Below are 13,837 nucleotides of genomic sequence, written 5' to 3' on the forward strand. Positions count from 1 at the left end.
TTCCTTCCTTCCTTCCTTCCTTCCTTCCTTCCTTCCTTCCTTCCTCATTACTTCTGGGGCAAAAATTAAATTTTGCAATTAGAAAACATGATATTGAGTAACAATGTTGCAGCTCACAGGCGTTGTTATCAAGGCTGGCAATCAAAGGTTTACAAGGAACTTATCCCCATGACCTCAGAGAGCTGTTGATCACATGACAGGAGATTTCTGTTTTGCATCAAATGCAATTAAACATATTTTCAACAATTCCATCATTGCACACATTACAGCTGCATAAATTGTGCATAAGTGAAAGAGGAAGCTGTATACATTAACTACACAGGAACTACCATGGAGTTATTGCTATTTCATGCTGCTACTAATACCAGTTTTCCTATTATACACCACTCTTTTCTAAATCTCCAGACTGACAAGAGAAGAACTAAAACGGTGCTCCTTCCCGAATCTGACACTAAGTTTCAGTAGCTCTTAATTAAAACCCACATAAAATTTCAAACCCTAATAAATGCTAATCTACAGTGCCCAAATCCTCAGAGCAAGTAAATGAAAATAACTATACCCAACTTTAATTAAGTAACATKATCTCAAATAGCAATCAGGGGAAGAGGAATATATTTTTTATTTSTTTTGCAAACATATTTATTACTCAGTTAGAAAGCATTATTCCTCTCACCAAATGTAACATTCTTTGGGAATTACCTCTCAAGAATTATTCTTACTTGTCTCTCCTCCAGTTAAAGAGATTACAACTAACTTTGAAATTCTACTGTCAATCTGAAAGTTTCTCTAACAGACCATTATTATGTTCATCAGAAAACTATTTCTATACTTTATAGTTTGAAATTAAAAAAAAACCAATGTGCCCATTACAATTGTATTTTTCATTAAAAGCCCACACAGTTTGGAAAATGCTTTGATCACTTCGATAACAATCAGGAATTAAATTATTTAATAGCAAAAGTTCTGCTTATTTAAAAATTTAATATATTACCGAAATAGCTGTCAACAACAGAATCAGCAAAATGATTCAGTTTGAACTGTGCTTTATTTATTAAGTCTTTTCAAATAGGAGAAGGAGAAAATAAACAATCTAAACAAGAAAAACAGTCTGAAACATGCAGGCCTTTGACTTTATTAAAATCTTATAAAGATAAAATATATAAACATAGATGCTTGCAAGATCAGGATCCTAGTTCAAATCAGATTTAGCTCAAATTAAATATTGGTATTTGCTTCATTACATACCTATAAAGTTTGAAGTACTGCTTAAACAAATAATTAAAAAAGGTGTTTGCTGCTAATTAAAAACTATGGGATTTGAGGAAAATTTTTCTTCTCTGCTCAGGCTGGTCTTTAAACATGGCCAATTGGAAAATTCATGCTGTCTAGTAAATTTTCCAAACTATTCATTTTAGAAGAGAAGGAATACAGATAAAGGATTGCAAAGGAATGTTTGCACAATCTGAAATGCAATTTGATGCCCTTGATAATCCTCTGAGACACTGCAGCAATAGAAAAGTATTACTATAATAAGTAAATKTACCATTTTTCCACTCTCGATAAATCAGGAATGGAGACCTTCCAAACTCCCTCAGTAATCAATGTATGAATTCCCCATAATGAAAAAAATACATTTAAATACCTAAATGTCTATTCAGAATGCCTGGTGCTGTGCCTGTTGTCCTTGTCCCACGACTCTGGGTCTCAGAGRAGTCTGCCCCTGCCCTCCCCATAGACCGTGCAGCAGCTGAGGACAGCTGTGACCTCTCCTTGCAGCCTTCCCCACCCAAGGCTGAGCAAACCCTGTTCTTGAACCCCTACATYGTGTGCTGCAGGTCTGTCACTGGGGTCTCTCACATGGCTCCTTTCCCAACTCTTTTGCAGGAACCTCCAGAGCACATCATCCCTGACTGCACATGCACCAAGTGGAGGGAAAACATCACTTCCCTCAAATAATTCATAAAAGAATTGGTATATTACTCGTTGTGGTTCAATAGTGTTTTGCTTCTAAAATAAACATACACTTGTAAAGAAATAAATACACATTGGTCTGAGCATTCTCTGCCATACAAATAGATATTTCTAACCTTCCAATATGATATGCAATCATGTAAACAAGGTCCTATAGTAAAATAGCCTTATTTTAAGATTGGGACCCTTGATGGGATGAGTACTTATTACAACAAAACAYTTTTCTTACCCAAAAATGGAACCACATAAATGAAAAATTTCCTCTAATTCTGTAAACTAAAATTTAGCACTTTATTTTAGTAATCACTAACTGATCTTTGATAATAATTGATGTTCAAGGAGGTAAAAATATAAATAAATAAATATATTAAATGTTTTTTTTAAATTATGTCCTGGCAAATCTTAATATGAATGCCAACATGAAGCAAAATTCCCTACACAGTTAAACTATAGAGAAGTCAGCAAAGATTCCTTCGTGCCTCGTTTTCATTGAAACAAATAATTTATTTGATTCCATATGGAGAAAATACTGTTAGGAATACTGCAGAGAGATTATAAAATATAAGGGTATTTCAAGCTGTAACCTGACAGAACTAGAATGGTAAGGAAACTGATGAAGGAGTATACAGAGYTTAGCAAATAATTATATTTGAATGCAGAGCTGTTCAAATTAGATACTTAAAAATTATGGAATGATTCTGACAGGTCTCTGATCTCTTTTAATATTTAATTAAATAGATATAATACTGTTTCAACATTTTTTGTCATTTATTTCAATATAAGTGATGTCAAAAACAGGTGTAGGTTTCTCAGAATACCTTTTCTTTCCAATGTGGTTGAAAAATTCTTTAAAGGTACTTGCATTCAGAAATACTAAGTATTTGCATTAATAATTCATTGTGCTTGAATTTACATAAATTYTGTTCCATAAACAGAATGACTGAAGCTTTATCAATGTTAAATAAATTGCATTTACAACTAAGAGAGAAATTTAGCTTGAATGCATAAAATGTTTAAGATTTGACATAACTAAGACAAAAAGCATATTTTCCATCGCTATGAAATAGAGTAGCCTTAACTGAGACCTTTTAGTCACATGTTGATAGCCAGGCTGTTTGAAAGATTAATTTTTATGCATTGGTTTAAATTAGAGTCAAGCCAAATATTTTACTTTTCAAAAGAATTAGGACAGCTATAGGGGACTTTTTATTCCCTATAGTGCAAATTCAGTTAGTCATGATAATTTAATGGACAGTCAGGCCACACAATCTTGTTACCAGGGCTTCCCTTCAGCAGCTCTGGGAGTGAATTGTCATTCTCCACAGACAAGCCACCATCCCAATTTGCATCTCACATATAGTATTCTCTCAAAAGGGACAAGCATATTTACCCTTCGAGCTTTATTTATCATCAGTCATAACACATAATGTCCTATCCGTTTTATTCACCATAGATTTTTACAAGTTCAAGCTGTGCAGCCATGCTATTTACTGCTGGTAACTTCATGCTCCATATGCAGTCTTTTCTCTGATTATAAACAGTTTCACCTATTTCATTTTTGCCAGTGGCCAGAAATAAATTCTACGGAATGGCATTGATTGCATATTTGCATTACTCATCCTGTTTAAACATAGCTTCATTTCTTCTTTAATACCCAAGGGAGAAGCAGGAATTTCACTGATCCTGTAAGAGTCATGCTACTCTCCAAGGCTTAYACAGCAGAGTGAAGGTGCACTGATGGCAGCRGTAGCAAAAAGATATCAGAATAATCTCAACATCTGCTAGCAAGTTAATGCAGGCAAGTCCCCAGTAGGTCATTCCCAGCCTTCACTGATTACTTTGCCATCACTGTTTTCTTCACCTACATTAACTTCATGAATGTAAGCCAAGATTAGTGTTTTCTTGCTAAAATCACACTTTGTATTGCAGCCTTTGACTATTTCTTGACTGTTCTAAACTAAGAAAAACAGGATTTGGGACTCTCGTATTGAAACTATTTGTCTTAAGCCTCTTTGAGTGGCTGGTTGGACTATGGGGACACAAATGGGGTCACCAGGTATTTCTAGACCTGGCAGAGCTCTGTGGGAACCTGTCCAACCTAAATGCCTTATTGTGCAATTTAACACAGCGCTGCTCAGTACAYTACTGTTAAACTCTTCCCAACTCTTGTCTTAGAGGCTGCTCCACTTCAGGGAGATATGTAAATCTTGCACTAGTTTATAGCTCATATAAGAAAGCTTCTCCAGATGGCAAGATCATCACCAAGATGACATGCACTTTTAGGACATGTGGCACTCTTTGTTTGCAGTTAYGTAAGTAATTCAGAACTGCAGAAAGGGATCTGCTTCTTCCTTCAGCTGTCCACTGAACCTCCCTAAGAAGATGACAGACCATATGAAGCAGAGGTACTCTCACAACTGAAAACTTAGTTAAACAGACAGAAATGGTTTTTCATATATTTTAGTCCATAAATACACAATAGGYAATCATAAAAAAAATAACCTCTACAGTAATGCTGACTAAAAGCAATTTATTCATTTGAAGCTTATGAAGGTTAAACTTCTGYCAAACAAAAAAAGCTAGGCTTAGATCCAACAAGATTTACTTTTGAAAATAAGCACATTAAAGATAGATATATTTTTAGGAAAAAAGCTAGAATAAGGACCAAAAGAGGGCAAAAGAGATRTTTTTGAAGAGATAATCAACCTACCTGTGCCTCAAGTTTCCCAGGAAGATAAGGAGGATAATAGKTTTTTTTTGCCCTTACACTGGATTGTGAAGCTTAATGCATAAAGAACTTTATCCRAAGCCATTAAAGCCAATAGAAATCTTTCATTGACTTTAATGAGCTTTTGTTCAGATTTTTTACATAACAGCTGAAAGACTGCCATTGATTTCAAGCCCTAATTTTATAAAGCTCTTTTATGTCCCCAACTCGGAGGCATTTGGAAACATATAAACATATAAATAAGAGCATTATAATAACATATGATCTCCATAAGATAAAATTAGCCTGGTTTACTTTTTTAAAAATTATGAGAGAGCTTCTCACTGCACATGTGTGCTTCCAGGAATACATCAGTTACTATATGCACTTATTAATAACTGTTTCTTAGATACACTCACATGTCTGTTGTATAACCATCTCTGMACTGCTGGATGCCAGCTCTAAACATTTAATTTAAACAAAGCACAGTTTATAATTACTGTTCCCTTGATTTAGCCAGAATATTGGCCACAGAATGTAAATYGTAGCTTTGCTTTTATGCTGATGTTATCTGACTATGCTGGCAAAGACAATACCTGATCCAGCATAAAGTTAACCCTTTAAAATTTTTAAAAAATTTGAAGCAGCAGAGGAGTCTAATGCTTCATCCATTCTTTATAGTATCTCCTGCATTTCTGATCAAAGAAAGAAGAAGCATTGCCAGGAACATTACCTTTATATTTCCTATGCCTACAACCCCTAGTAAAAAGGCCCACCAAATCGGAAAATTACCAGAACTGAAAACAAAAAGAAGACATTTTAACAATGTGGTATCTTTATATAACGTATTCACTGTCACATTCCTGTAGTATGCCAAATAAGGAATGTWAAGCTAATGTCATAAAAGCTTGACTTCACTGAGAATTTAGAAACAGTAACAGTCAATTTAACAGAAATCTCTAGCCTCGAACAGGTAATTAAAAAAAATTCCATCAATATGTAATTTTTTATCCCCTTAAATAATAGTAAAAACATGCAAATTCTCTAAATGTTTATTTGTTTCTATTCAAAACAGCTATTTTCACTATTATGAATGGCTGACAGATTTCCAAACCTGAAACACATCATTATCAGAGCAGTAGTATTATCTATCACATACCAGTCAGTATTACACAAAGCATTTTTTACAAGACAATGCACAATAGGCATGAACTAATTAATTTAGTTCATATTCAGGAAAGGTAATTAATATTTAAGTTTTGAACATATAGAGAGTTAATACCATTTCTAATTCAGCACTAACCATAGATARCCTATTATTTTTGTAATATTATTTAAGATAATAATTCCATTCAAAGACACAATTAAGCAGAAAGGAAATAGTAAACCTCTACAAACCTTAGTTAAAACATCTTCATTTTATTTACACACATCAGGAATATATATGCCTATTTTTTAAAAATGCAATTTTAGTCCTATTAAACCATACAAGAACAAGATAGTATTTATTGCATAACATTTTTATGAACTAAGTAAACACAATTTAATTAGGCCAAGTTTTACGGTTTAGAAATTCATATCTCTGAAAAGGTGCATCTAATTTAGAACTTGATTGGTATCAGAGTTTTTGCTTTATCAACCTAACCCATTAGGCCATTACACATATTGTTATTCTCCAACAGAAAAAAATATTCTAACATCTGTYCTCAATCTGTTTCTCCATAATTTCCTTTTATGCCCCACGTAACTCATTAAGTTCATCTACAAAACATTACCGAGTCTATCTACAGTATAAATGTCTTTTTACTGTACAATCCCATGAAAATAGAATAAATGGTAGTCTGCAACATAATACACATAAAACCCCCACTATTCCTACTGTATCTTTTGATTAAAATTTTCAGTCAGAATTGTGATACACATAATGTTTAACCAAATGTCTTAAGTGACCTATATACCAACAAAGTGAGAAAAACAGGTCCATGCCTTACCATTGTGCTGTCTGTTCCTTATGACTGCTGCAGTCTTATAACAGAATGTTTTTAAAAAATAACATACTTTCTGAATGGCTTGAAAGAGTGATTTTAATATTTTAATTCACTTGTGCAAATAATCTCCACAGTACAGAAGAGGAGTAGAAAATGTCCCAGTAACCTAAAATCTTACATGTGTAGGATGAAAAGAACCTGGAGTGCAGYGTGTTCTTCTAAATACACTTTCCATTTTCTTCTACAGACAAAAATTTTCTATATTTTATTATTCTGAAGCTAGTTTCAAACCCTGTGATCTCTTCTGCCCCTTCTGTCTGCATTCAGCGATTGCTGTTATAATTTAATTTGAGAGCAAAATACCTGTTTACAGCTGACTTGCCCAGAATGTGTTCATCAAAGCAATACAAAGGTCATTTTTTCCCCAAAGAAAGATAAAGAATTCACTGTCAAAWCCTGTCCTGCTAGCTCTCAAAAGTGCCATTGCTGTAAGAAAAGTGACATACTATCTGATGTTAGCTAGCAATTGATGATTAATGTGAGATCAAAGCCTAGTGAAGAGGATTTACTAATATTTAAACATCTGCAAATTAAGTAAAAATCTGAGGGTATTTAGATTTACCCCCACATACCATCTTGCATGAAAGCTGCTTGCTGCCTACCTTGAGGATTTTACCTTGTATGAATTTTTGTGTGAGCTGCTGTAAATCTGAAACCAATGTCCAACTGCTAAAGGTTCTTTATGCTCTGAGTCCATACTGGCAATATATTTGTAAGTGAAAAGAAGATTACTGGCTTTATGAATAAGATTTATGTTAGGAACAGAGAGTGACATAGAAAAGCTTACTAAAGGAAGAAAGAGATACCTGCACAGGATAGACTGAATTAGATCCTCTATTTAGAACCTCTAAAACTAGATGTTAAAAATCTTAGAGGATAGTAGAAGGAAAATAATAATGAAAACCTGCAAGAAATACAAGCACAGAAAAGTGAGACAAGCTAAATTAGAGGCATCACCATCACATACTCCAAATCAGACAGTAGGCCTRTTTTGTACTTTTTCCTGGGAACAAATTATTTCAATTTAATAATTGGGCTAAACTTCAAGAAGCCAGTCAAACTCATAAGGTCCTTGTCATTAATTCAATTAGTCAATGGGAGGACTTCAGTATSAAATAGATGTGAAATGCCTAAAGGTAGAAAAGTCCAAAAACTGCTGTGAAGAACAGGGGAAGGAATTATTAGAGGAATATTCTCTCTTTAAAAAAACAGAAAAATCCTGCATGTGGAATAGGACTAAAAGAGTTTGTCTTTCCACAGTAGGATACATAGTTTAAGCAACTATCATCTCCTGTATGCTAGATTAAGTTAAAACAAGAACCAGAATCCATTCAAAGTGTAACAAAGCCAAAACCAAACCCAAACTAGAGAAAGTGAAAGAAATGTCTTCCTGATGAAGAGATGCACACTTTTCCCAGTAAAAAATCAGATTTTTCAAGTTACAGCTTCTTTTCACTCAATATGAAAAGGATCTTATGCAAAGAAAACGTAAATATTTACTTTTTGAAAAAAAAAATTAAATATTTCTGCTATTGTCCACAGAACAATTTATCAGTTAACACTTGTTAAGCACAGTTGCGGTTTCCCAATTCTTTATCCCAGCACTGGCACTAAAGCAAGACCAAACTCCCAGGAGGGAACCATTCCAAATTACATCAGCTGGCAAAATGTCCCCAGGGAGCATCTGTCAGCTACAGGGAGCTGGCTCTCCCTCTGGCTACTATTCCAGTACATCCCTCCAAATTTAAAATCTCTACCACATCTCCTTCCATGTGGGGAATTGAAAGAAGTCTTTATTCTTTTTATAATAGCTAAGAAAAAAACTCAGTATCTGCTGACCAAGGTATTTTATRAAATTTAATAATTGTCACAAAAATAATAAAACTACAATCTCAATCAATTCATACTTGCTGTGTTTCACATAGGCACAGATTTTCAGTTGCAAAGTGTGACATACAGAGAATTGACTTACAGGACCAAAAGCATTGCTGTCAAAGCTGTGTCCATGGTGATCACCTTCCACCCAAATATGACCATGGGGAACTTTCACATACTTCTTTTTGTATCCAATGGTTCTAAGCAGAATTGAAAAAAAAGGTTAGTTAAAAGAGTTTTTAAAAACCCAACCCACCAACCAACAACAACAACAACAACAACAAAAAACCCCAAATAAACAAACAACAACAACAACAACAACAAAACACATTAAAAACCCAAAACCCAACAATGTTTTGTTAGGAAAATTCACATATTTATAGGTTTAGAATTTGACCTTGCATACAACTCAACACCTGCTTAAAAGAACACACTGAAGTCCTTTGSACTTCAAGAATGTTACTCAAGTCAAAATATATACAAATTTTGTATGAGCTAGTTGAACTATCAGGATTTGTTTACTATACTGTTTTGTCAGAAATCATATCACAACACAGGAAGAAGAGACTTTTCAGTTAAATTAACTGAAAAATTAAGGGCTTATTAACTCCATCTCCATAGTAACAAAATTTTGAACTATCTGATTTTATCTCAGGTAAATAACTTTGAACATATATATGTTGCAGTYACATAGACACTGCCTAAGACTGTTTTTCTTCATCAAAAACATACCGATGTATCTGAACTGGCCTCAGATTCAGAGCCCAGATTCCTGCAATGATTCTGTCCTGGGGATAGGATTTGTTCAGCTGTAACAAGCAAAACAGGATAAACTTAAAAGAAACCTCTAAGAGAAGGCCAAGTGATGAAAAAAAAAAAAAAAAGACATTGATGCCATCCTCTACAGAAAATCATACTGCCACAGCATGTCCCAATATTACAAAATAACAAGCTACCGATTAGTACTAAAGCTGAGGTGCAGAGTATGCATAATTCCTGCATTTACTTCCCCAAGCTGCTGTCATTTTCATAATGCCAGTATGCCTTCTACCACACTCTTGCTTTCTTTCAGATGGGACCTGTTATTCTGCAATTATTCATACAGATAAACTGTCATGCTTTAACCTCAGCCAGCAATTGTCATGCACGCTGAATTATCACCATGATGAAGCATTTACAGATGGGACTATGAATTGTGATACCTCTTATTTAGTTTTGAATAAACAAGTCTGCCCATAGACAGAAACAGACTTTTGATCTGCTTGTTGCCTCCAGCTGCTCATCGCTTTTCACTGTCGGAAGATATGCCCTCAGAGCAGAAGGCAGAGGGAGCACACTCCAAAACAAAAGACAAAAATCACAAAAATTACTGGAAAGAGTAAATCACCTTCACCAAGAGATTTAGCTGAACTGTGCAACAGCACTAATCAGGATTTCTCACCAGTCAAAATGAAAAAAAAAAATTGGGATTGGGAGGTTTGTTTTGCTTGGAGAGGAGGGTGAGTATGTTAAAACGACAAGCGAATCAATAACCTGGAGGCCATGAAATATTTGATAAACAAGGAATCATCAAAAGTGCATTTTATTAATTTTATTTGACTATATTAGTAAAATAAAAATAACGATTACTTAATTTGCAAGTCACAAAATCTGACCAATGCTTTTCCAAACAGCTTTTTTTTCGGCAGCTAAAAGGATGAGTGTGCCATACTATATTCTATGGAATTTCTATATGTACTTTCATTGGAAGCTGAAAAAAAATAGCCTATTTGCAGAAAAGAAAAAGATTGATCTTCATTTTTTCTAGAACAATTTACATTACACATTATTCAAGCATAAACTCTTAAACCATTCAAAACAAAAACACAAAACTGTCCTAGTTGGTAAATATATGATTTCCTAAACACAGAGTCTGCTATAATAATTCAACCRTGCCCAAAAAAAAGCAATTTATTACTATGCAAATCCTTTTTTCAAGAAATATGTCATACAATATGTTATTATATTTTGAGATTTCATAATGCCTCATCTCACTGATAGTTTCTTTTATAAAGTATCATATATTGTACTAGCAAAATGCTTTAAAGTATAGGCTGAGGGTAGCTCATTAATTATGCTCTGTTTGACTAGACACTTTTGAAAACTATTAAACAGGTTTCTTCCATCAGTAATAAAAGCAAACAATGGCTCAAAAATATTTAATTTTCTCTTCTATATATCCTCCTGAATACACAAGAGTATATCGTGATAAAGTTCTGTACCCTTACAGACTTCCATGCACAAGACTGAATTTTACTCAGAAAAGCGACAGGATTTGAAAGTTAATTCTGCTGACATGTTTACCTCATAAATGTCAGGAAAATAATATGGCAATGCCAGCCAGTGACTCCATATCAGACCAGACACAATCCATTATCCTCAAACAATCTCCTCCTTTATTATGATTAAGAAATCACTAAGAGGAAGGGAAAAAAGATTTTATAATAAATACTTAGAAAGAAAATTGGAGAAAAAAATTGGTCTGCATGGATAAAAGTCATGCAAAGGTTTTCAGAGACCCTGTGAAAATCTAAGGGTTTAACACAGGTATATGGTGTGTTCTTTAAGGCCTAAGGCAAAAAGAAAAAGATTACAGTAATGTATAATTACTATGCAGTAATTATAACTGGTTCTTTTTATTATTTCTAAAACATAGTAAATACATATTTCTTTTCTACTCCTGAAACAAGCATCATAAATCAGAATATTTTTCTACAATTATGCAAAAACAAAATGTCTTGTAGTGGTTAAAGAGGAATTATTTACAAATTCTTATATTAAAAAAGCACATTATTGTACTCAAGTAGTTTTTACTCAGAGGGAATAGAATAAAAAATTATGATGTTAATAAATATATAAAGGGAATAGAGGAGYAAAAAGAAATAGGAAAGAAACAAAAGCAGAAGTTCTAATTATCTACTTCARTAGATAGAAGTGATACTTCATGGCTAAATCCCTTTAAACCCAGCAGGTAAATGTAAAACCTTCTGCCATTTCATGTGTGGATTATATAAATCATCATACTTTTTCTGCAGGTAGGCTCAACAGAAAAAAAATATATATATTGCAAAAAATAAGTACCTGCATACCTGTGAACAGAAGAGAGGCAAGAAAATCGATTTTCCTAAAACAATTCCTTCAAAAAGTTACTGTAGTATTTGCATAGGGCAGCTATCTGGGGACYCTGTATCCTCTCTAGCAATGCTACTGCAAACACTGGGCTGTGGAACACTGAAATTTGAAAAGAAAGTTTCACTTCAGATTTTCACTGCATGAATTAAAAACAAACRACAGCAAAGGCTCATCTTACAGTGAACTGGATCATCTGTTTCTTGACATTGGTTTTAATTTTCAAAATAATTTCATTGTTGAGTTACTCCACAATAGATCAATATACTATTCTTGCAAGCAAACCAGACTACAGGCTTTAGAAAGCAATGCTTGGTTCTTGACAGCAGGTTATTTTTAAATACTGTTGCAAAGACCATGTTGATTTTTCTAAAAAAGAAAAACCCACAAACTTGGTTTTCTTTCCTCAGAAGAGAGCCCAAATAGAATCATGACCAGTCATTGCCCTCTCTTCCACGAATCCTGCAGAAATTGCAATCTCTGCCCTAAAATGCAAGGAGGAGACCAGGTGTATGTGCTACATTGGCAATATGGGTCCTCATCAAAATGCACAAATCACCATATATTTGTTTCACTAGCTAAACATTTTAGCTGGACATACTATTGTCCATCTTTTTGTGCAATCCTACAAGGTCAAATTACTAACACAAACATAATTTCTCAAAAGAAGAGTTGACTCCACCCTTTTTCTTCAGGATAGCCTTGCAGACTACTGACATCAACTTTGGGGGTTTTCAGCTATGAAAACGAATAACAGTTTTAAGTGAAATGACCAATAGTTCTGTGAAAAATTAATACAATAGAAAGTGAAAAAGTACTTTGGAATGATTCTAGCACACTACAACAATGGCTGCAAATCCTAAAATCCTCAGGGCAAAGATCAATTTAGAGCACAATTACCTCATCAGGAATTTTACATCAATTCCTTGTGAGAGGTCTTTGCTACAGAGGAATTGCAGTCAATAATGTAACATATATTTTGACAGCAATATAAACTTCTGTTTTTCTTTCTTAGTTGAGAGTCCTTAGACTAATTTCTCTGAGTGATTGTAACCATGACCCCTGTTAGTTCTCATGCACAAAGTTTTTAATTAAATTTAGAATATATCTGAATGAATTCTTAAGAGAACAATTGCTGTAATAATTAACTGATYATTTTTTAATTTAATATCTAGTTCATTAGCATGAGTTATAGTTACTGAACCATCTCTTAAACTTCATTAAGCCTCTACTAATGAAGAGTAGTCTTTCACTTTCTTAAATTTACCATCGTTTAAGAAAAAAATAAAAACAGTTCAACACCTCTTATTCTTCCTATTAAACAATTTCCTTTAGCAATAGTACAGGCAAAGACATTAAATTACACAGATTATGATATACAGAATCCAAGCATCTGTTAAAAACCACACTGGTGAGAGAAAAAAAAAAATCAGGTTCTACTGAAGTCTTTGACACTTTAGTAATAATCATCTCTGCTTCTGTTGCTCAGACTGTAGTTGAACTCTCATTGGCTTAAGAATAGGGTCTACCAAAGTTGCAGTAATTTTCTTGTTCAGAACATAATGGAACAGCATTTATCTTTTTAGACATTTTTACAGAAGTTGGTCTGAAATTCTGATTTACTTTTTTCTTACATATGAGGTACATTTTGAACCTTTGCAAAGTTTTTTTTTTTTCTCCACAATTTAATAGCTAACAGATGTACTTATAGCTATCCTTGGCTGAGAAATAATTTCAATCTTGACAGTCAAAAATGAGCTCTATATGGTATTCTAACCACCTGCCCACAAGCAAGAAAAATCTGCTTTTTTAGGATGCGGTAGCAGTGCCAAAGCAAGCAACTTGGCTCAGCTGAGCTGGATGAGGAACGATTGCCTTCAGTTTGATTTGACCTTGCAAAATCCAAAGGTCTCAGAAATCTGCATATCTTTGGGAAGATATGTAGATAATGCCCTGTTTTCAGAGGAGATTAAAAAAAAAATAMAAACCCTTTTGTAAAATAGGGAGCCCCAAAATTAGGAACAACTTCCTCCAAGCAACATGAATTGCTGTACATGTTTATTGGGGT

At 33.8% G+C, this 13,837-nt stretch overlaps 1 protein-coding gene across 1 annotated transcript in view; it reads right to left on the reverse strand.

Moving 5' to 3' along the window:
• LOC130582457 (mitochondrial inner membrane protease subunit 2-like) overlaps window positions 1–13,837 on the reverse strand; it is a 166,609-nt gene that overhangs the window by 79,767 nt on the left and 73,005 nt on the right. The window contains exon 3 of the mRNA XM_057381172.1: window positions 8,699–8,801. Coding sequence (XP_057237155.1) covers window positions 8,699–8,801 — 103 coding nt within the window. The remainder of the gene's footprint in view (window positions 1–8,698; window positions 8,802–13,837) is intronic.

Source organism: Malurus melanocephalus, unplaced genomic scaffold (genome assembly GCF_030028575.1).
Source record: "Malurus melanocephalus ecotype Western Australia unplaced genomic scaffold, MMel_1.1 scaffold_495, whole genome shotgun sequence".
In the NCBI taxonomy this organism is placed as follows: Eukaryota; Metazoa; Chordata; class Aves; order Passeriformes; family Maluridae; genus Malurus; species Malurus melanocephalus.